This window comes from Rhipicephalus microplus, chromosome 10, assembly GCF_043290135.1.
Source record: "Rhipicephalus microplus isolate Deutch F79 chromosome 10, USDA_Rmic, whole genome shotgun sequence".
NCBI classification, from domain to species: domain Eukaryota; kingdom Metazoa; phylum Arthropoda; class Arachnida; order Ixodida; family Ixodidae; genus Rhipicephalus; species Rhipicephalus microplus.
The window spans coordinates 15,735,720-15,760,580 of NC_134709.1; the positions used below are offsets into that span (position 1 = coordinate 15,735,720).

Here is a 24,861-nt window from a genome sequence, read left to right on the forward strand (position 1 = left end):
TCTAACGATATAATAAAGTCTGGGTAGATGTGATTAGCATGAATGTTCCGGTGAATTTCTGTCCACCTTCCTCCGTAAGAACATTTTCAGTACAGCGATGGTGGCATGCCATATAAAAACTAGTTGCTTCATCGCCGATGCATAATAAGGCAACACCACGTCAGTTAACAAGTTTCACGTTGGCGATAACCGGGCACGCGATGTTTATCATCCGCAGTCACACACACACAAAAAAAAAAAACGCGCATTGACCCAACGTAGTACAACTCGTTCGACGCACTCTCGCAGGTCGAGGTTTACGCAATACGACTCGTCCGACGTATCGCACGAAACTTCGAAAACATGATCCCCAACAAGTGTCCAGCGCGGGTCCGAGTAGGAACTGCCCAATCATTTTTGTTGACAGCAACCGACGACCCGGGCACAGTGGCCGGCACGCGATCCACCACCTGGCAACGAAGTCAGCGATAACGACCAAGACGACGACGTCTGACGGTTTTTTTTTTTGTGTTGTTTTTAAAGGACGCGCAGCGCACTCGAACCAAACGGTGGTACCACGGGTTGCTAGGGCGAGAGAAACGTGAGAGTCGTGAAAATGAGAGAGAGGGAGTGGGCTAATGGGGCAACGCTTCCGAGCGAAAACGAGGAGTTGACCCGAGACGCACGGTTGCGTGACCACAAAAATTGACCGCTCCGCGACGGCGATCGAGCTGCCGGACACGTGCGTGCGCGCGGACACGGCTCGATTCGGACAACGCCGAACTGTAGGAGTAGCTCGGCGTAGGTGATCAGACAGAGACAAAAAAGAAGGACAGGGTTTCCCCACCTAATGAGGTGTCCAGCAATTAGCTGTAGTTCATCAAAGTGGAGGCCTCGGATGCCTCATCAAAAAGAGAAAACTGACTGTCGGTGGCGTCTATACACGAGTGATACGGAAAATTCACCCCGGGATGACGCCACCGTATGAGGTCGTCGTGACGTCACAGATCACCAAGTTTGCGACGTCATCGTGTTGTCACTACGACGTCGCATTAATATGACGCCACATGATGACGGCAACTCTTTGTGTTTTGTGTTTGCGATTTCTAAAGCGATTGTGGCTTTGTGTTTTGGCATTTGTTTAGCGTGAAAGAATGCATTGTTGTGAAGTTCGAAAGTAATTTTAGTTAGCGAGCCTAGAAAGGTTTAAAGGTGGCTAAGTGGAACAGCTGAAGGTTTGCTGAACCTTGACTTGCGGCAAAGCTGCTTTAAGCCACACGGAGCCAAGCGTATAGCCGAAAGAACGAAGAATAGACAAGTCCGTACGTAATACCCAGCATTCCCGTGCTGGTTGAAGCTCCACGCGTTGCAGCTTCTGTAGACACTAGAGGAAGATCTCGCTGTTGTGTATTAGGAAACTATATGAGCCTGATGACGTTGTTTGATGTATAATTTAAAATCCTACATTGGTGCGGTCGACTCATTCAACATCTGAGCAGCAGCTGGCGCCTCATCAATGCGTCAACATCCCCCCGTATGAAATCAATAAAAATAAAATGTCAACAGCGGCTTGAATTGCTGCTTAAAAACAAGCACGAGGGCACTTTTACGTCTGCCTCTCGGTGAAGATGATTGAGCGAAATTAATTAAAAGTCACACAACAGGCTCCTTCCGGTCGTCTCGTTTTCGCAATTGCGCGTCACGTGGGCTCCCCGACTCCGAAGGGACCACTGCGAAACCTTCGCTTGGTAGTCACAGCGACTTGTCCTCCTCATCAAATATGCATAATTACACTTATTAAAGCATTTGCTTGCCCAGCAGCGCGCAATTTGTGGCCGTCACACCCACTTTCTATCTATCACTATACGTTTATGTTTGTGCTGCACGAGGGACGGTGCGAGAACGCATACTTTGTTCCACGAAACGTTCGGATGACACGAAAGGCAATGTCAATATACAAAAAATGGCCCCGTATCCGCATTTAATCTGCAAATGTCTTTGAAAGACGATGGTCTTGCGTGTAGAGAGAGTGAACAAGACATTTATTTGATGTTCTGTGCAAGAAAATCGGTGAGTGGTATTCTGGAGGCGCTGCGTTAGGGTGCCTCGAGCGTGCAGCGGAGGCGAACGAGCGCATCAAGTCCCCGTCACACGTGAGACATGAGCGCCATCTGGCAGTTTTTTTTTTTTTTAGAGAACAAAGCGCGTGGCTCTAAGACGGGTGTGCGCGCCCATCTCAAAGATGATAAGGTGTACGTAGAACGCAAAGCGATGGGTAGGTGCCACCACCGTCTCGTCTTAGCAAAGCGTTGGAAACACTCCCCGTTCCGTGCAAGCATTGAATGGTCAGCGCAGCGTGATAAGCGCTACGGTCCATAAAATTACTTATGTATGCCTTTTCTAGTAAAAGACGCACATGCAGAATATATACGTGTTGTTATGGTGCCCCACGCATGCGCAATAATTGCTTTTTAGTAGACAATTACACAAGCGTGAACGCTAAGTCTTGAGCAACCTTGGTGGGCGCTGCGAATGAGGTCAGCCGTTTAAAGTACCCGATGCCGTTAAGAGTGGAAAAACAGACAAATGTGCAGACAGACAGACAGACAGACAGACAGACAGATCAAAATTTACGCGTCGAAGGTCCCCAAGAAAGACTATCGTCTTTAAAAAACACGATATTTATACTGTCACGCAGGGCTTGCAACAGTGAAACGGGACGATTCCAGAGACCAATCTCGTTGCTTTCTAGCCTGTTTCTAGGCCTTAGCTAGGTGATGCAAGTTCCAGGTTTCTAGACTGCAGCTATATGTTTACGTTGATTCTCGGCGTAGAGAGAGAGGTTCGAGTTAAACGAAGGACAGTCACGGAGACGAAACAGTTGTCAAGACTCCAGATGCGAAAACTCGCGCTGATACCAAGCGTTCGAACCTCTAATAGATCTACGGGCATGTCGTCGTTCCCGTAGCAGGTCCATCGTTTCGGGGTCTCCTCGCACCCACCGTTGCCTTTCCCATTTTTTTGGTGTTCTCATTGTACGGACTCGGAATCTTCGGGTCGCCGCCGTCGCCTCACAGACACTTGTTGGGACTACTTTTACCTTCTTCTGCGCAATCGGACCAGTGGGTTAAAACCTATTTACCATACCATATGCATACCACTTAAGGTGAGCCCCGCCGCGGTGGTCTAGTGGCTAAGGTACTCGGCTGCTGACCCGCAGGGCGCGGGTTCGAATCCCGGCTGCGGCGGCTGCATTTCCGATGGAGGCGGAAATGTTGTAGGCCCGTGTGCTCAGATTTGGGTGCACGTTAAAGAACCCCAGGTGGTCTAAATTTCCGGAGCCCTCCACTACGGCGTCTCTCATAATCATATAGTGGTTTTGGGACGTTAAACCCCACATATCAATCAATCACTTAAGGTGACGATGGTGCTCTGCGATCCACTCTCAAATAACGATTTACTAAACATATTCGCACTTAAAACGACTTTAAGTGGCTGCGTGTTGACTGACGTCCCCGCACGCAATACTTAAGCCTTGAGAGATTAGCAATGTCTCGTAAAATCTCGCGAGACACCGTCCAGAAACACACACGACCTACCCCGAGCCAGTGATCCCGTTTCATTATGATGCCACTATGTGACGTCACAGAGAGTTTTTATAAGTTATGATGTCATCGTGACGTGGCACGATGACACCACTACGCGACGACACACGATGAGGTGATCTACTGACATCGACCATCGGTCAAAAGAGGGTGGATCTCGGAGACAATGGAACATGAAGCGAGGCGCAGAAAACTTCAGTAATGGGAATCGACTGCGAACGTCGAAGCGACTTACTGCATATCTCTCCCACCTTGGGTGTCTCTCACACCTTGGGTGATTATGTCTCACAGGAAGGCTGGTCCCTGATTCTGTCACTTATCGCATTACCAGATGTTAAGGAAAGTGTAACGGGATGCCAATATTCAAGAGGAATGCCTCGTTAGAAGCGAATACTGGCTGCCGTACGGCGTCGGCGGAGTCAGCACGAGTGATGTAAAAAAAAAAAAACACCCTCTCATAAAGATATTGCCGTATGCCATGACATCACTACGACGTCAGTGTGACGTCACATCATGGGACACCAGATGGTGACGCCATCACATGATCATCCCTTTTCCCAATACTTCACCTTAAGCGTAGCCAACCAGAGGCATTTTTCGTTAACCTTCTGCCTTCTGCCACATAGTCTGTTCATGAAAATAAAGTTCCATTGATTGATTTGTGGATTATATGAAGGTGGGTCGATCACAGAGGCACTACGCAACCGGATGAGGTGCCTCCAATCCCGGGGGCCGAGTAAAACCGCGTTACCTTTAGAAAGGTTTAGGTGGACCACGGGCCAGAATCAATGACATGACTGAGAAGACAAGGAAGGTGGATGCATCAGAGACCTTATGATTGTGTTTTTTTTTTCTAGTATCATTACGTAAGTGTGCTTGATAAAGCACACTTAACCATATTTGTACAATTAGCATGTGATGAGGCCTTCTGAAGGACTTCATATTAGCCTCCTTGCGTGCGTGCGTGTGTGCGGTGTGCGTGCGTTTGTGTGCGTGTGTGTGTTTTCATTTTTTAGAATGTACATTGTAATAGTCGGTAGGCTGGTATATATAGTTTCATTACCTTAATAACTCTATCCTCGTCGGATTATGTTTTGAACTTCGTCCTTACGTTCAGCATTACCGCTATAGCAACTGGCTTCATCCTGGCTTCTCACTGTAATAACACTAATCTATGTATTGATGCTCGTACACCTCATATAGCTTCCATGCTTTGTATTGTTACCTGACACTGATTGTTCAATAGAAGAGTCTTCTTTGCCTTCTCGTCTCTTACGAAGTAGCTGTATATTTTCTTGTTTTTCACGTTGTTGTTTGTGGCTTCAAGTTGCTTTTAAAGTTACCGTGATCACTGACTCGTGTATGTGGCTTTTTTTTTTGCCCGTTCAGCTCATGTAGGGGAGCCCCTTGACTCTGTGTTAGTGAAGCCCCCACATTTCCTAATGCATCCATCTAAGACGACTGCAACGTGAAAGCCATCTTCTTACTTTATTTTTCTTCGTAGTCGATTGTATTGATCCAAATGATAGACGTGAGGTTTCATTGTAACTGTAGAGTGAACGACAACAAACTAATTAACTATATGACTACAAGCCAAGTTCCACGTTATACTAAACGCCACATTCCGCTGATACACATCGTCCATGCAGGTTTTGCAAAACTAATATACTGGCGAACACACACGCACGCACACAAGCATGCACTTTGCAAGCCGTATTAGGGGGCCATTTAGGAGGGCGGTTCGTCTAATCGCAGCTCACCACCAAAAGGAGAGAAGCTGCTTTCCTAGAGAGAGAGAGAAAGAAAGAGAGAGAGAGCTGTTTATTGAAAAGCAGAGAATTTAGCCGGCATATATAAACCGCTGACTTGCTACTCTGTGTGGGAAAGGGGATAGGGGGATTGAAAGTACGGATATGGAGAGAGAGAGAGAGAGAGAGAGAGAGAGAGAGAGAGAGAGAAGCACAGGTAACTACCACGCAAGCGTTCCAAAGGTTGGCTTTCCTCAACAGGCCAATTCATCAAGATTTCTGTCAAGGGCGCACCAAAAAAAGTAGGAGACCGAAATGGAGGCTGTAGGAAAGGGCAGAACTTTCGGCATGCACCATTAATTAATGGCCGCTGCCCGAATGGGAAAAGCGCTCTTACAAACCACATACGCCTCTGCTATCTTCCTCTCTTGTTTGTTTTTTTCTTACTTTTGTTGTTGTCTTGATTTGTTTACCTTTCTGCTAATCAGGCTTCTCAGGCAAACACGGTACATGTGCCAGCAGGTAGACCCGCTATTTTCGGGTCTCTTGTATAATGGAGACTAAAGAACGTGTCCACGGGGCTTCTAGTTCGGGTTAGGAAAAAAAATTTTTTCGGAAGCTGAAAATCGATAGTGCAGGTGGCGTGTTAGATAGCCTGTCCAAACTCTCTTCTTCCCGACGTAAGAAGGAAGATTAGAAGTATCGGTGCAAGATTAACTGCACCTCCATTAACTTCCTAAACTCGTTGTCAACCTCTCTTTTAGTTGCTTTTCAAACCCCAGGAAGGAACCGTTTTGGGCGCAGGTGCATGCAGTGAAAAGACAGCACTCACCTTTCTCCTGCCGGAATTCACGGTGAATAAAAATGGCGGAAAAAAAAACTTAAGACAAGGCAAAGAAAGCTACAAGACAGGAGTCTAAATTCGCGCAGTAGTACTGAGAAAGAGTTAGCGTGCTCCAAGGGTTCGCCAAAACTGAAAAACACAACGAGCATACTTGTAATTGCCAAAGTTATTGAAGCTCTCGTAACGCCTTCCGCAAAGCATAAACACTCCCATTACGACTGCAAAGTTCAGTGTCTATAATGAGGAGAACAACTCTACCCTCAATCTAGTATGTGCAGTAAGATATTCGCGTGCACAGCGCGCGCTTGGAAAAAGATGGAACAGCACGTGTGGGCCCCTCAGTGCTGTTTGGTCGATAAATCTATGCAGATACCGGGAGCGTAGAATCATAAATTTCGTCTGGCATTTTAGCTCGGATGTGCCCAGTGGCTTGCACCGTGTCTTGGCTCTGATCGCTTTCTCTCGGCTACGGGCGCGAGCGTCCAAAGAATTACGTTCTCTCTTTCTCGCCTCTCCGTTTAAGGCGCACGGGTGTCCATCAGCAAAGATTCAGCCAATGAGAGAAAGATGCGGGAACAGCCTATACATACGCAACAGCCAAAAGGCATGCTCACTCCGTTGTGCGTTTGTTTCGGAGTGTTTGAACTAAATCGATGCGGTAACGAAATGGGGGGGGGGGGGGGGGCTGCAGTCTCGACCCACACGCGGGAGCGATGCAACGATGCGCAAGCGAAACAGGCAATCAGAGCGCAGCGCGTTCTTGAGAGGGAACCGTTCACGAAGAATGGCAACAGATTCGGCTGCGCGCAACTTCCGTGCAGTTTCGTTTTAAACCGACGCCACGCCCAGCATCACCAAAAGCTAAGAAAAGGAAAGCGAAAGAAAGGATCACTTATGGGCGACTGGTTCATTCCGTACTTCTCTGCTCGTTCTATACGTGCAAAAAAAAGAAAATCAAAATAATCAAAAAGTGTGGGGGGTGGTAGGGGGGGTCAACGCGAAGATAGCAGGAACTACCGCCCTCCACACCCGCTGCGATGCCATAACGAGTTGGTCAGCACTCTGGCTTAACGACCTAAATAAGTAAAAAAAAAAAAGAATGAAAGAAAACTCATCGTTGATTGTGGCATTCGTCGCGCCGGCGTCCTTTCCCGGAGACGCCGCGGGAGGGCGCCACTGGCGGGACGTCCCATCTGAGAAACGAGGTGGGCCGCGTCGTTCGAATCGCAGTAGTGTGCAGCGGGCCGGAAGTGGCGCGCGGAACAGCCCAGTCGATACTAAATTAGTCACGAGAGTGTTCATAAACGGATCGATTATTGCACGTTACTGTTTGGCGACTACAACCGTCGACGACAAGCGCAGCGTGCCGCAGATTCACCTCTCACGTGAAGGCAACATGCAGTCAAATAGTTGACAGACGTCCAGCCAACGCTCATGCAACGTTGCACGCTTTTACGGTGATCGATTCGCATACTGGTCGCAAGGGCGAGGTTGTGAAGGCGACGGGTGTTTATAGCTTTCTTTTTTTCAGGAAAGGCACTGAAGAGGCTGCACTGACTAAAACAAAGACAGCAACCGGAACGCACGCGGCAGTAATTGGCTTTGGCAGGTCCATCTCAGCAAATCCTAAGCGTATTGAACCTGCAAGTGAAAAAAAAAAACAAAGAGAAAGAGAGAGAGAGAGAGAGAAACACAGACACATGCAAGGTGTTCAAGGACGGATAATTTAAGGTGGCACAAAGGCTGGGCCATCAGCAGACAGCTGTGGCGCGGCTTTAATCCTCGTATATATGTACCTGCATTCCCGACATTTCGTTCACGCTCCCGTTTTCAGACTGCCACCACCGCATAATCCTTGTCCCAGCGTAACTTCCAGCGCGTTCGTATGCAACGAGGCGCGTCGCACGGTGACTTAGTGAATGGAGTAGTCACGTGATTACGTAATGATGACATAACGCAACGTACTTGGCACCCAGCGTCCCTTTGCTTTCTGACTGTCAGAGAAAACTAAGTCCGCTTGTGGTGAGTATGTATGAGGTAGTTACCGAATGCGCAGTTAGCGAACGCGCATTGAAGGGGCTCTAAAACGGATAAGTGAGTACACGTTTCCATTCGCGAGCGGCATCCTGATTCAGCAGTTGAAATGTCCTCCAAGACTTTTGTTGAGAAACGTGCAAATAGCTATAAAGTCTATACTAATATAGAGATGGGTATGAGTGCGAGTGGCTTAGAGTACTGGTTGAAGCAAGTTGGTAATTTCATTAGTGTAGGGTGCTGGCTTTAATATATACAAACAGAACGAATTGTTAAAAGCGACCACTGCGAAGAAAGTCCGTTTGAGCCTAGAAGCGTGGATTTCATGCAAGCTTGTTTACTAACCATCATAACTTTGCCGAACAAACGTCTGTGTTTGCAGCTTCCGTAAACACGAGGGACAGGGTTCCTCCTATGTAGTGATTGCTGTAGGAAACTTTCGTGAACCGAGGTATACTGCGTATATAGAAGTTAAAGACACACAACCTTCTAGTAGCTGAGAGTTCGAACATTCACCCCCCCCCCCCCAAACGCACATCACTTAGCGCCGTTCTTTATTCATTTTTCCACACGCGGGCGACCAACAAATCATCGCATCGTTAGCGCGGCCTTCGCGCTGGCACCGGAACCAACGATGCAAAGACGCCAACGAGCTACGGTGCGAACATACGAGCTTTTCTTGGTACATACACTTTTTTGCCGGAGAACGAAGGTTCGTGTTGGCGGGTTTCTTCTATTCCTGAACTGCCGCGAAAAGAGCCACGTTCCAAGGAGACTCGCGGAATGTTTGACACGACGGACATGTCTCGTTTCCCGAAAGGGTCATTCGTCACACGAAAAGGCTGCGCTATTACAGCAGTGCGTGACTCAGCGGAACGGCTAGGCACTAATAAATATTACTAATTATCGCTGGGGTTTCACGTTCAAAAAGCACGATATGATTATGAGGGACGCCATTGTGAAAGGCTCCGGAAATTTCGAGCACCTCGAGTTTTTCAACGGGCCCCTAAATTTTAACACACGGGACTCTAGCAGCCGAAATTCCGTTGGTACTCAACACGTGGGGTTAGAGAGATGAAAAGAGATAAGAGCGGAAACACGAGTGCGAACAATTTACACCTTAGGTGTACACCGAAGCGTATCTACAGGCGATGCCTTTATCCAATTTCCTTTCAAAAAGTGCACGAGGGATTGTGTGGCTTTCTGTGCTGTTAAGCTGTGAAGCCAGGTTTGAAAAATATTTTTTTTTCTTTCTGCCGAGCTCGTCCTGTCTACAGTTTATTCTTCCCACGCAGTTTTTTCACTCAACGACTTCATAAAAATCGTCAACTCATGCAAAGGCACACTGCAGAGTCCGGATGATGTTGGTTAGACCGGGGACATTGGTGCATGAGAGGTGGTCTATAGTTTCTCTCCATTTGCAATAATCTTTGCATTCATTTGCAGTGATCTTTCATATCAAGTGCATTTTTCTTTTAGGATCTCGGACAGGCATGCATTTTATCTTGGACGTGTTAAAGTGTTCTCAATAGTAAAGATTTGGTTTCAGCTAGTTGGTCATTTGCAGCTAGTTAGCCGCAAAGGTCCAGGTATAAAGGAGGCTAAAGAACACTGTAGGATGATGATGATGATGATGGTGGTGGTGGTGGTGGTGGTGGTGGTGGTGGCAGCGGCGGCGGCTTATATGTAGAATATGTAGAAAAAATAATACTAACAAAATTTCAATCAAAAGTGTCATAAGTATATAATGAATTAATTAAAATACTTAATTGATGATTAAACTATTCAATTAATTGAATAAAACATAGATGCTGGTGGTAACGATCTAATGAGGAGAATCGCAAAAAACAATGTTAGAAATAACCAATTCCCGTCTAATTCAATTGAAAGCTGCTTTAGAGTGTTGATTTTTCTTCACTGAATTAAAAAGACTACATAATAAAAAATAATGCTCAATTGTAGACTGTGGAAACCTTCTTTGTTCTTGTTCACCTTCAACTGTGGCTCACACCTACTGAGGGGGTTAGGTCGAGAATTTAGTGGTTTTCGAAAATGTCAATGTAACTTTAGAATAAATGATATTATAGAATAAGAACACTACAATTTCCTTATGGAATATTGTTACTCCGTCAAATGTATAAAAGAAACTGATGCTCTTTAACTTATTAGTTAAAGACGGTAAAATAAACATTGTTGACAGTGTTCTTTGTCCTCGTCTGCTTCGCGCCTTCACCATTGCACGAGGTAGGAAATAAATACACATTAAAATTCCTTCCGGCCCTTTCCCTCACGCAATCCGCAATTGAACTGCGGTTTCATCAATGATGGTCACGAACACTTTTTCTCTATTTTTCATTACACTTTATCGTAAACTTATCCAGAGATTACTATCGGTTCAGTGCGATTCCGGCCGACCTATCAACATTTCTCTACCATAACAAGAAGCCTCCCAGCTTCCACGCTTCTTCTATCACAAACCTCTTAAACACGAAATGCGAGCGAACAATGGAAAGTGGTGCGCGGATCCCCCCACCCTCCTCCTCCCTCAACCTCCTTCCTTTATTTCAAAGACGTGTGTAGGGTTTGCCTTCAGGAGAGGGGAGGGGGGGGGCAAGTTTCATTGCAGCTTCCCCCTCTATAATATGTCTATGTATGGGGTTGACTTCACAGCTCCACACAGAGCCCCTTCCCCGAATCGCAGCGCCCCCTTCTCTCTATATGCCATGATCCTGACGCCTATGTTTGTTTGTACGAAGGACGTTTAAAACTTCACAAGGCCGCCACAACTGCAGCATAACCCCCTGAAAATTTTCACAGCCATAACAGTTCGACAAGAAATTCAAGAAGACACAGGACAGAGAACCAGGAGAAACAAAACCAGCAGCATGCCTTGTCCCTTCTTGGTTTATTCGTGCGTTACCTAGAAACTTATGCATTACCAATTAGCCTATCAGCAAATGCCCCTGAAGAAAAAAAAGGTGCCAAAGCATCGAGCTAAAGAATTTCCCGTTTCCGGTCGGAGCCACTCCCATACCATACACAGACTCTAAAATATGGTTGACCATTCGTATACATTTGACCAAAACAACCCTCCACCCCCACCCCCCACCCCTGTCTACACTATAACTGTTGAGTGGTAGACAAGAGAGCGTTCAGCAATTTTTCAGAACATAGTGGTTCCTCAGATCATCCAGAAGGTCCACACTTGTTGACCCCACCGGAAGCAACGCATATTATCGCCCACGTAAGAACGGGGTAGACCACTATCTCGTTATGGTCGCTTGAGTACCGGTTGCTTATTGGGCGATAACGCTCGAACGAAGGATTTACAAAAAAAAACAAAAAAAGGGGGAAATACCTCACAGGCCGAGTGCTTCTGCTGATAGCATCTGCAGAGGTGCGGGTGCCACGCCTCGAATTGACGCGTTCCCGATAATGGCCGTGTCCTGCGGGGAGGGGTGCGCTTAACTTTCTCGCCTCGCTCGTATATTTTAATTGCTGGTCGTCGCATGTGCTGAAAACAAAAGTTGCACCTGGAGCAGGTAAGCGAGTGCCAGCTACGGCGGCTTTTTTTTTTTTTCTTTCCCAGAAAGCTGTTAGCTCATCATGAGCAGAGGGGAAGTGTGTCTTTTCTAAAGAGTGCTTCTAGGCTCCTTTGTTATTGGTTTTTGTTTTTGCCTTTAGGTGCGGCCCTGTTGTTTTCTGGTTTTCGCAGAAGTAGGTGTGCAGCCTTAAGATGCACTAGCAAACATGCAGTGTAGAGAACAGATAAGAAATAAGTTAGCTTGCAGAAAGGTAAAAAAAAAAGACAGCACAATGCTGCTGTTTCTGTTGTATGTTTAAGAACATTATTCTTCGTTAGAAATGGTGGGCGGTGGGCTTCACCGTTTGTTTTTGTTCTTCACAGATGTTTCAAATGCAACTGCGGAAAGCAAAGAAGCTGGTGTTTTTACCATTTCTGTGATATTTGTATGACAGTATTAATTCTATGGTTTGTCGTGCTTGGCTTGTCTACCGCTTTGCTTTCATTCCTTTTCGCCTTATTTATTTATTTATTTTTATTTATTTATTTATTTATTTATTTATTTATCGTTCCGATATGACAGGTCTTTGCTTTCAGTTAGGGGCGCTGATGGGCCCACGCTGAAATGTCGCCTTGCTACTTCTTGCAAGTCGTTCATTCCAGACAAAAGCACCGTCGCTCCAGTTAATTAGTTAGGCCCTCCTCCCTGCCCTCGAAACACGCACGGTAGCTGATGGACTTTCTCTTCGGAGGTTTCGGCGGTACTCATGCAGGGCGTGGCTTCCCGCGCCATCATCGCGTGATACTCACACGAGAGACGACGGGAGCGAGTTTTGGGGTGTGTCCCCTATCAAAACGTGGCGTGCTTCTGAAGAAGCCGCTTCGAGTCGAGACGAGGAATTCGCTTTGGCCACGCCGCGCTATAGCTACTTGCGTCCCATCCGCCATAGTTTGTACGGCCGAGCAGGACGAAGGTAAGACCTATACGTGTCGAGCAGCCTGCGCTGCTCAAGAGGTGCAGGTGGACGTTGGCGAGTTGTTCGCCTTCTGCCCGCAAGACGCCTCTGAGAGGGTGTGTACACATTGTCGCACGCTCCATTAATTACGGCAAGCGCTCTCTAACAATGATGATAATGGCGCCCAGCGGTGGCAGAACAAAAGGGTGTGTGAACATCGGCCTGCCGTTCGTGGGCCTCCAGCGATCCCGCGACGAACGTCCCTGGAGTATATCGGAAGGACATGGCGAGTCGTGGATGAAGAGAAGTCAGAAGGATACGCTATCAGAAGGACACGAGAATTTGTCGTGAAGAGCAGAACAGCAATTGATGTTGCGCGAAACGACACACCGACACGGCACATAAGGACTCCACACGGTGCCCATGTGCATTCTCGGGTCCGCCCCGAGAAAATCGTGGACGAGCTATATGGAGGGGTGGCATTTTAATAAATAAATAAAGCTAAAGCATGTGGGAGGGAACCCTAGGACGGGTATGATGATCTCGGTGATCACCCGTGTCTGTTGAACCGACGCCTCATGGACCTCGGGAGACCTGTCACAGAGGGCATCGTCCCTCAGCTCTAAAGTGCGGAAGGGGCGTAGGATAACGGGAAGGGGAAGAAATGTTGTCATGGCGCACTAGCGTATACACGACGCTTGTATAGTGCTTCCCTGTAGTACGGTCTTGGCACAAGTTGTGTGCTCAATCAGCGACGCTCTTTTGGGTGTCACAGTGCTTTCTCTGATTACGCTCTGATTGTTAACTACTACAGCTATACCACCATCCTACCACAAATGTTTCATCTTCATGGACGTTAGTCAACTTGATGGACGTGCCCAAACGCCATTTTGGGTGCATCCACGTTAAATAGTCTTGCAGATGTGAAACACAATTACAGTGTGCAAACTGGCTTATATAGGTGTTGGTGCGTAGAGCATTCAACTGATTATGTAATGACATGATTTACTTTCTTGTTATGCAAATTCCTATAACGAAGGTACCAACCATGTTTTTTTTTCTTTTGCATCACTTCGTGTTGACACAAGCGACGATCATATTTCGCGTTTAATAAGGCATCTGAGGCCTTCGCTTTAAAATTCAACCCGTATTCGAAACTTAATCATATTAATTGATTAATTGTGTCATCAGTATCAACAATGCCGGGTTTGAGGCGAAGGACTAGTTAGTAGCAATGACAACGACGTGAGCACGTGCCAGATGGTCTGCAGAAGAAGAAGACGACGGTCGCCGGATTCGCTCGTTTGTGCCACGGTTTAAAGGTTCTACTTTACTGTACGATAAACGTTTCACTGCACAGTCGTGCTCGTAGCATTAAGTCTAGGAAGGTGTAAGACATGGACAACACAACAAGCTCGTACGAGACGGCGTCCAGCACGCTGGTTTCAAGAAAGGTCAAGCGCAAGAGAAGCGGCAGGGCTCGGGACGAAGAGATCGCTGCGGTGATGGAGCTCATCGAGTGCATCGAAAGGGGTGAGTTCGTCCCGATGGCTTTTGTGAAATGAAAAGAAGAAAAAAGTGAGCCCCGTAACTGTCCCTCGGTGGGGAGGACACCTCAATAGCAGCTCACGAGGGGTGGGGGAAGGAGGGATTAAGAGGATAGGGTTAAATTGTATAATGATAGAGAGAGTTGGGGAATGAGAGAGCGTGGCCAAGGGCCAGCGACATCCGGAAGTAAGGACAAGACAGGGAAGATGGACACGGTCGCAGGAGTCCGAGGACGGGGCGCCACCCGGCGAGAGCACTGGTCGGCGTCAGGATATGGCGTAGGGCGAGCCAGTCCTCCAGAGCTGCGCTGTTGTCGGAGATCGCGGGGGCACAACCGGTCGGCACGAAAAGCGGCCGCCCCCCTGTCCCCCCCCCCCTTGTCCCCCCTCTTGCTGACGCCTATTGTCTCACGATACTTGCGCATTTTTCGGGGCAGACCTTGTGATTTCACTTGTGATACAATAAAATGGTTGTCTCTGTACTTGTGCCATCCACATCAATGAAGTGCGAATGAACTGCCGCCAGTCACTTGTTCACCTATACCCCGAATATATAGTAAATCGTTCATACTCGGGTCCATCCTCCCGTCCGTTCGTCCGTACCCTAGTGAAGCTGGCTGTGAACCCCTTACACTCTATATGTAATCACATGATCACTAAATGAGTGTAAAAATTGAATAATAGACAAATACTAGAAATAAAATAAATAAAAACGTGACATAGCAAGTCGAACGGCCACAGTCTTTCACCAAACACAGTTTGAAATGTGCAAAGTGTGAGTGTTTTCAGTTTTTACAATATGCCTACTGGTCGTTACAGAAGTCAGACAGGCGGACAACATTTGAGACTGACCTCGTGAATGTCTAAACTACACCTTTCATCCCTTCAGATGACGCTGCGAACAAGAGCGAACATGCTCAGCGAAGGTTCCCAGACGAGGCCACGGCGGAAAGGCCACCAGGACATCCGCCTGCCCATCCCCCTAAGCAAGGCTCGGGGACAGCACCGGCTGGCAAGGACGCTTCGCCGCCAGAACCACAACACTGGTACAAGTCCAGGGAGGAGGCACCCAAACCACCCAGCACAAGACCCGAAGCCAAGAAAGGTATCGCAGCGAGTTTGGCTTGTTGGTTCATTATTCTGGTGCGCAATATACACGCACGCGCGCACGCACACACACACACACACACACACACACACACACACACACACACGTGCGGCATTGTTTGTATTTTGTCCATTGTGTTTTATTGCGCTGTAGTGGACTAGAAAAGGTATCGTACTTTAGGGGTTCATATGTTATCTAGCCGATAATGCGTTTTCATTTCACGCCATAGTATAGTAATGCCCTTCGCATGGTGTAATCTAACTGAGAGACTTGAATTTTGATATCTGTCACAGGCTAACGGTGGCTTACTACTAAATCCGGAAAAATTGCAAGGGAAGACATACACGTTACCCTGGTGACTACTTTGTTTTTTTTTTTACGAATGTAGTTGTTTTATTTAAGTTAAATGAAAAATCAATATCACCCTTCAAATGAAATAAAAAAAACGAAAATGGGTTCTCAGCTCACATTTTATTGCGCCGTTGAGTCTCCTTGGAAACCGGTTGAACGACAGTTGCAATTTCTATAGTGCCACAGAGCATCACACTACAAGATCACGCCACAACATCAACAGGCGTTAACAAAAGTTGAACGCATTGTGCGTAACATTCCCAGGAATTGGGGACATTTGGACGTGGCGCCATCTCACGGCGGCAGGAACGGCTGTCTGCCATAACTGAATGGGAAATGGATGAGAAAATCATATTTGTGGAAAACTAGTTATAAAAAACGACTCTGGGTTATATGTAGCAGAGACCTATTGGTACAGTTTGGTAAAATTGCAGTATTGCACTACAAAGTGTGTGGGCTCCTAAAACCATTGAACACGGCCCATAGAAACACATGGGACCCCATTGTTCCATGTAAACACTCAGGGAAGCCACACACACGGTTTGTAGTGCGGCACTGTAACTTTGTGGTACTGTTGAAATAAGTATCTGCTGTATGGAACCGCGAGTGGTTTTTTTTTTTTTTTTTGCAAATAGCATTTTTCTTGAAATATTTTTTCGCCTATTTCCCATTCAGTTACGGCAGGCCACCGTTGAAACCGACGACAGATGGCGCTATATGCAGATGTTTCCGAAACATGGTCATGCTTATGGTTATGAAATATATTAAATGGACACACTGGCAAGGGGTGTCCCCCTGCTGCTGAACAGAATGGATGTTAAGACTAGCCTTATCTGCCCCCCCCCCCTTCGTAATTTACGTCAGTGCAGGCGATTCGAGTGACCGTCTATGGTTCCCAAAAATAAAATTCGGTAGATCACACGCGCTGAGAGGATCAGTGTTATGCGAAGCAGTCGGTGTGCCGCATATTTTTTGCTTCGTGTCAAGTGTTACGAGGTGGGTAGACGTGTTTGTGTAAGCCAAAACTTTGGTGTGAACTGAGTAGTTGAGCGAATATCTTAGGCTTGTCGGGTACACCGAGTACCATCGTGAGCAGGCACAGCACGAACGCTCCGTCACTTGACATGGACTAGTTAGACGACTGGTGCCAACCGCGAAGAGCTGTCATCAAAACAATACCTCAGTATATGCTTGGATAGTAGGGCTGCATGCTTGGGTAACATATCGTCAACAGAACCCAAAGCTACGCGGCGCTAGCGTCGTCAATCTAACTGTTTCAGGACGCACTTCGGAGCGTTCGGGTTAAGCTTGCTGACGGCTATACGCTGAACGCAAAGGGCAACTCATGGTCCGATACGACGTCGACGCGCACTTTAGAAGAGGGCACGCCACTTTTATCGCAACGAAGTGAACGCTGAGGTGCGATAATGGGCTTATCTGCAGTCAACCGCAATGGCTTACCATAGCTTGCGGAGTTACAAGTGCCGATATGTAAGGTTCATTGCACTTATATATCATACAGGGGGTACACTGAACTGCGCTATCGTTGTTACTGGTTCATTATGTTACTGCGCGACACGAAGTTTTCGTTCTTGTTGCGCTGCAACATGATGGCTAAAAATACGGATAGCGAACTTTGCAACCGTAGTTAGCGTTGTCTCGGAATTCAGCCAGCCCATCCAGATAATTTCGTTCATTTACGGTCGCTCAAAATCTGCAGCAATTCGATAGGGGTCAAGCTTCATCTGTTACGGCCGAAAACATAACATTTGGCAGCAATGTCGTGAATGCTATATTTACGCGCAGTTATAGTATAGATATAGTCCTACGCGCTGGCATGCCAATCATTCACCGCCAAGCATGCGTCCTACCCGCGCAGGCACAAGATGGGCAAGCCGTAGCAAGTACCTATGGCCGACGGCTACATTCCGGAGCGATGCCCCGGAAAGAGACAAGCCTACGGTTACTGCAGAGGCCAAAGATGCCGATTGGAAAAGGTAACATACCGGTGCCACTGTTTTCCACGTTAAGATGATACTTGGACTGCACACTCCGGGTATTTAGGAAAAAAAAATACATGAATGGTAGTTGTTCCAATGTTGCCTTTAACGTTACCAGCAGTTTTCTAACAAGAGGCCTCATTAGGAAAGTGTTTCGTAAAAGTTGTGACACTACATTCCCACCCGCGGATCCCTACTGATGTACCATTTACCAACAGAAGTCGTTTATCCGCGTTACTGCGTCAGCTACAGCCGTTGCACTTATGCAACGGAATACGCGAACGAATGGCAGATAGCTTCGTACCCACATGGGGCGCCGTGCAGCGGTCAGATATGACGCTACACATAGAGAGTGGTGGTGTTCATCTACTACCTACACCCCCGTCACGAATGCGATTAGAATGCATAGGCAATAGACGTGCCTTCTTTTTTTTTGTATCAGTTTGCTGCTGGGGCATTTCAGCAAACGATGATTGCCTTCGATAATATTTGTTGAGATCACAGATTGACAGACATCCCTGGGAAAACGAAAGGCACCACAAATTCTGCAAGAAGGGCTGCAGCGAATAGAAAGAACGGCACTTCTCCCCCGTTTTGGTCCACTTCTCGCCATGGCACCGTACAATATCCGGGCTGCGAGATATCTGCCACGCGCTTTCGTGTCCTCTTTCATGTGTATGACGGCTGTACCTATACCCATTTTTAGAAAGTTGGGACTTAAGCGATGCATGTAATCGCAAACCATGCATACGATCGCACGCGAATCATGGTTTGCGTGCAATCGCAAACCAATTGTAGATGCCTCCGTGGAGGCGCTGAAGTCGTTTGCTCTTGCTTAGTTTTTTTTTTCCTGTTACACGTACACAAAATAAATCTCAAATTTCATTTCACATGTATGGGAGCGGGATTTTATACACGTTCGTTCTTTGGTTACATTACCAGCTTGCGCAGTTGATCAGAAACCGGCTGTTTGATGACGACAGCTCTCTACATGTATACTTGCAAAATGCGCTGAGCCGCAAACTGAGCGGACCGAATAAAGACCGAACACGTGTACAAGGTCCCGTCCTATGCGTTAGTGACTGTGCTATTAGCGCTATTTTGCTTTACGTCGACTGTTTTCGTTGTGTTCATCACGTGTTTCGTGAGAGTGGATCGGTTAAGCGTAAACGGCTGTGACAGCGACGCAGCTGCCGGAGCCCCGACAACACCACGGGCAGTCAACCTAGGTGCCCACGACACTAAGGCGTTCGGCAGCCCTAAAGCTCAGAACGAGGGAGAACCCAAGTACCCCGAAGCGTCCGGCGGTCCTAAGTCTCTGAGCAGGGAAGAGCACAAGTACCCAAAAGCGTCCGGTACTACTAAGGCTCCAGACAGCGAAGAGCCTACGGACCCCAAAGCGTACGGCACTCCGGCTCAGTACTGGGCAGAGCCCAAGGACCCCAAAGCACCCCTTAGTACTACTGCTCAAAACAGCGAAGAGCCCACGTACAACACTCCTAAGGCTCAGAACGAAGCAGAACACGAGGACAAGCCACACGACGTTAAGTTAGCCGACCGTCCGAAGGCCGAAAAAGAAGGCGAAGCCAAGAAGGAAATTCATGACCTTAAGTCATCCGACGTTCTGAAGAGCGATGACAAGAAACCAGTCGAAGAGAAACCGGTGCAGAAGCATGTTGTGTCGTCCCCACGTGTTCAGCCGCACGCAGGCGAGGACCGCGGGGCCCCGGATGCGACGCTGAAGGATCATCCCGCTAAGCGTGAACGGTGAGCCTTTTGCGCATTCGCCTGTATTGGGCACTCTGTTATTCGTCAAGCGTTGCATACAAGTAATATATCTAATTAGAACTTGTTGGGTTAGCCGATAAGTAGATGACACCATGATTTTTGAACTATGAGGAAGACGAATACATGAGAGAAGACACGAAGCGCCTGTTCTGTGTCGTCTTCCTCGGCGGAAAAAGCACGATGTGTTGTGTACAAGGAAACACGTAAGACCACAGACATGTGCTCGAGATAGTGACACCAAAGTGAAGTGGGAACGTGCAAAACTTTAAACAAGCCCATGAAGGGGGGGGGGGGGGGGCTGCCACCTGATTTCGACGGTGAACTTACCCTGCAGTACTAACCTCCTGTATACAAAGAAGACAGCTCCGAGCAAACGTGAAGCTCAGTCGATGATGACAAGGTATCATATTTACATTCAAAGCCGATTTTCATAAGGTGCACCTACCATGAGCGTCAGCAGGATTTCATCTTCATGGGAAAGGGTGTAAATCCGTGTTCTATCGCGGCTGGATAACGGGGCAGCGCTGCAGGGTGTTGCGTAGGGGGGGGGGGGGGTTCAAGTAGTGGCGTGGCATGAGGGAGTCAAGTGCCCCTTTTGCACACCTCCTGCTGACGCCCGTGGCACCTAGTGACATCGACAGTACCGTGACGTCAGGTGGCACTGTCAATTCTGCTGACTTCACGCGCCATTACTGCTATTTCCGATGACGTCAGGCACCTACATTCAAAAACTTGTAGGGCTCTTGGGCTTCGCCTGTGAGGTGACAGCGTCATGTGATCATGTTCGCATCGTTACTAGCCCACTACGACATACTCATTCCTTTTTCGGGTTTGCGAAGTACCCAATACTAGTCCGTAAGGCAACAGGCTTACCTGCACAGCTGCACACGCCGATTCTGTTGTTGATTATGATAATTATGTATGTGTGCTTTCCAACTGTCGGATCTTTAAACCAACCATTCGTTTCACAATTCACGTGTTTTTGATGCCTTGTGTGATTCTACACTTCTGCCACGCAAGATCATATGCGCTAAAGGCACAATGTCGTAGCCAAAGGGTGGCGCACCGGGCCCATGTCCGCTCTCCCCAATTTTTTTTTCGCCATTGCCTACAGAGTGAAAAGGGAACCTTTCGGAAGGTTCCCGCCTCGAAATCAAAGAGATTACCGCCCTCCCTCTCTCCCCCCTTCCGGAAAAAAGTTTCTGCCTACGCCCCTGCTCCTCGCACTGCACAACATATAAATGGCGCTTTTTGTTTCGATGTAATTTTGAACAGGGGCGTGGCTCTGTGATAGAACGCCTGTTTGCCGCGCAGGAGTTTTGAGTTTGATTTTCCATCTAATGGAACATTATTTTTGCTATCCTATTTATATCTATCTCAAATTTTCGTTGACTGATAACGTTGATTTTTCGCTCACAACCAACGACGCCGACACCGAAATTTCTGCGAGACGAGCTGTTTAACGCTCTCGCGTTGAAATGACCCTATCTGCTTCCGCAATGTCACCGAGCGGAGCGGCTGATGTGACAACGTCACGACGTCGTCCGCGAGCACGTGATGAGAAGCCCATACATTGTTGAGAGCATAGGACAATGTAGGAAACGATAGTAGCCTTTAAAAACATACCACAATCACGTTTTCAGGGTCCAGTCACACTTAGCTGTAAATCCTTTGGGTCCTTCAGGGCTTGTCCATTAATTTCACACACAAAAAAACTAAGAAACAACTGAAAACTTTCGCGTCATTATCACTTCAAAGGGACCCTGCAGGACTTTTTCAGCATGGTGTGGTAATACTCCCGATCGGAAGTCGATGTTCCCGAGAACAGGCAAACCAAACATTACAGCGCAGCACGCGGCTTGCAATTTACAATTTATTCTCTGTCATCTACACATAATTCCTTTTCTTTTTCTTCAAATGATGCCACATTCCCAAATGACTGCACCATATACCCAAATTCCCGGCCATTAATTGATTGGAATAGCGTAAGCATGGCCTCCGAGATGGCGCAAGCTGCATAGTGACCGTGGCCACCACTGGAGGCCGCCACGTACCCGCTCTCTCGATCACACTGAAAGCAAGTCGCGGGTTCCAAGGAGAAAAAAAAAGGATCAGTGCTCAAGGTCATGACGCGCACGTGACTTAACGTCTTTTCCCAGTACCATCCCTTTCTGCTTAGCGTCAAGCGTGATCGTAGGGGTGAGATGAGAAATGAATTACAGCGTGCGAGCTAACTCCACTCGTGTTTGAGTGATTCCAAAAAAAAACAAGGGGGTGGTTGATCGTGAGGCAAAAACACCTTTAATGAAGCCAATTTTTGGTTACTTGTAAAAGTGTTGCAGGGTACCTCCGAAAATACTCAAGCGCCGTTTAATCCGCATAGCGTTATAACGGCGGTGCCCTCGTCCAGCAAGAAGCGTATGCTTCCACACGCAGAATTTCCAAGTTGTACTGTGCATGGATAACCATGATTCTCGTGGCTTTGTTCGCGGTGACGCTGGCCCTGGCGATGGCTGCATTGGGCTTTGTGGAGCGCGAGCGGAACCGCGATCATCCCGTCCTCAAGGGAAAGTTCGGTGCCGCGCGAGGCAGGCGCATCGTGATCACCGACCAAGGGAACGAGTACCCCGTCTACGCCTTCCTGGGGATACCGTTCGCCAAGCCGCCACTGGGGACGCTGCGTTTCAAGCCACCCATACCTCTGGACGATGAGGTACGTGTTCGATGAATGGCTATTGTTTAGAGTCCAGACTGCGTCGTTCGCATGCTTTTTCTTTGTCCTGCAGGTCGCGTGATCAAAAGAAGGGAGTGAATAATAAATCAAATGACAATAATGCTCTAAATTATGGCGGAGGTGGTGCAAAGTGCTGCTGATGATAATGGATAATGTTGGAAGTGACGAATGATAAAAGTGCTAAGTTATTATGGTCATGATGATGATAATGCCGGGCCTAACACGCAGGAGGCACTCTGACGTGCTGTGCTCGGAGGTGGCTTAACAGCTGCTGTGCCAGTAATTGTCACGTGGTTATAAAAGGCGGTGGCGAGTTTTGAGCAGGGCAGAGCTATACGCACCGCGACGTTGTTACAAGCGCCTCAGTATGCAGACGGCGCCTACCGATGGCTACAAACATGGAATAGGTCTACAACCCTGCTCTAGATCCAAGCAAACACGGGACTTTAGCGACTGAGTAAAAGTACAGGGCAGACTTCCCGCCTCCCAATTGGGGGGGGGGGGGGGGGAGTCCCTCTTTTCTCCTTGCGCACATCTAGAAACGCAGATAAAAAAGGCACCAAGAATCGCTCGCCGGCGGTTGTTCCACGACACTGCAATGGTTTTGTGGAATTGCACCGCAGGAGGATGAGGCCATGAAGCCCCAAGACAGGCAAGTGAAGCGTCCACCCTGCCCGCAGCAGGACTTCTACCTGGGCATGCAGAACGTCAGCACCACCAACGCCAGCGAAGACTGTCTGCATCTGAACATCTGGGCGCCTCCCAGTACTTGCGACCCGTGGCCTCAGCCCAATGCGCAAGGCGACTGCAAGCTGCGAACAGTCCTCTTATTTCTCTACGGGGCTGCCTTCCAAAACGGCGCGAACAGCTTCGAGGCACGTGCGGTGTCAGACTTATTTGACAATACTTTACGTGATTTTAGGGAACTTTCACAGATGCGTACAGTGCTCGGCGATTGAAACGAGATTCTCGGAGCGCGTGTCTGCTGGTATATAGTGAGAAGGGGAGGGAGGCCAGTGAAGGCGAAAGCGTTGGTGACGGGGGAAGTGAAGAAAAAAGTGAACACAGCAACTAGCTGTCTCTATGAAAGTAGTACACCCCAACAGCGATTCACAAGAAAAGGGATAAGGTGGGAATACATTATTTGAGAAAAAAAAAGTTAAAGATTAAGAGATCGCGAAGGCGTCCCCGATCGGCGAACGGTCTTTGGAGAGAGGACATCGCGGACGGGGCAACTGTCAAGCGCGAAATCCGCCGAGTATCTCTGTATAGTGTCTACGTCCCGTAAACAGTCGTTCGGCCCATTAATCTTGGGGGGGGGGGGGAGCTTCTTGCCATGGCTTCGAAATGCGTCCACGTGTCCTGCCGCGCGCGAAGCACCTGGAGCTGGTGGGCGTGATTTGAGCGCTCCGCCGGCGCCACCAAAAACTGCGCAGGCTGAATGACTGTATACCGGATGTCGTTACTATGAATCACCAACGCTCTCACCGTCAGCAGCATCGCGCTCAGAGTATTACGTACAAGCGCCGACTTTCTTGACGATGAACTATACACCAACTCGTCCAAACACTCGCGTCAATCGAGTATATCACGCTTAAATCGCAGAGCACTGCGTGCGCAGTATTTTATAGTACGCCATTGCACTGTGCGCTGACATACGCGAATAAGATAAATACACGATAAGGTATAATGCACTAACTTGAAGATAGTGCACCGTATCACGTGACGTGCCATATGGCTTAACAGGTGGAAGAAAATTGAACAAGAAGCACCAGGATAAAGAACATTTGATGGCACCGTTAGCAAGTATGTGACCAAACTACACACGTGATACAGATAAATGTGTATCGTCTAGTAGGAGCTTGATATCTGCTTGAGTTAGCTGTTATGGGGGCATGCCTATACATTGGAACAAATGAGCGTTTCGATGACGGCGACCACCCATGGATGGTAAAAAAGTTGTAACAAGCAGGAAAAGGCGATAGCTCATCTTTTCCCAGGACCAGCATTGCCTTTCCCAGTATTGCCTTTTCGCATTCGCACAACCTAAGAAGCCCTAGAAAAAAAATTTAAGCAGTCGCGAACATCTCCATGGTGTAGGCATGGTCTTCATCGGTTCAAAGAAGGCCGTGCACATTTTACTCCTGCTATCCCAAACAAATACCTTCCGCAAATTATTTCCTTCTCACATATGCTTTCGCCACCCGGATTATTTATCTTTAATACGCCATAATAATAATCGTTGGGGTTAAACATCCTAAAACCACGATGTGATGATGAGAGACGGCGTAGCGGAGGGCACGAGAAACTTCGCTCACCTGGGGTTCTTTAACGTGCAGCTAAATCTAAGCACATGGGCCTCAGGTATTTTCACCTCCATCGAAAATATGGCCCACGCCGTCGGGATTCGATCCCGCGACCAGCGGGACAGCAGCCGAGTGCCTTCTCTACTAAACCAACGGTGAGCCGTAGGACTTGTCCTATTCCAGTGGCACATACAGTATTGATGTGCCACAGGAATAGTACCACTAATATAGATGCTAAACTGCAAGAATAGCCAACAACTATTTAACATTGCCGGTAAAATTGGACGAGCCTTGTTACGGAAAATAAATGGGCTGCACAGGAGGGCGTCGCCTTTACG

At 47.8% G+C, this 24,861-nt stretch overlaps 1 protein-coding gene across 1 annotated transcript; it reads left to right on the plus strand.

The window, feature by feature from the left end:
- Nucleotides 1–14,086: 14,086 nt before the first annotated feature.
- On the plus strand, nucleotides 14,087–23,209 carry LOC142774878 (uncharacterized). Its single transcript, XM_075876028.1, has 6 exons — nucleotides 14,087–14,222; nucleotides 15,126–15,341; nucleotides 17,575–17,692; nucleotides 18,878–19,462; nucleotides 21,920–22,196; nucleotides 22,841–23,209. Exons 1-6 carry the CDS (start codon nucleotides 14,087–14,089, stop codon nucleotides 23,174–23,176), a joined length of 1,668 nt encoding a protein of 555 aa, XP_075732143.1. The 3' UTR covers nucleotides 23,177–23,209.
- Nucleotides 23,210–24,861: the final 1,652 nt, after the last annotated feature.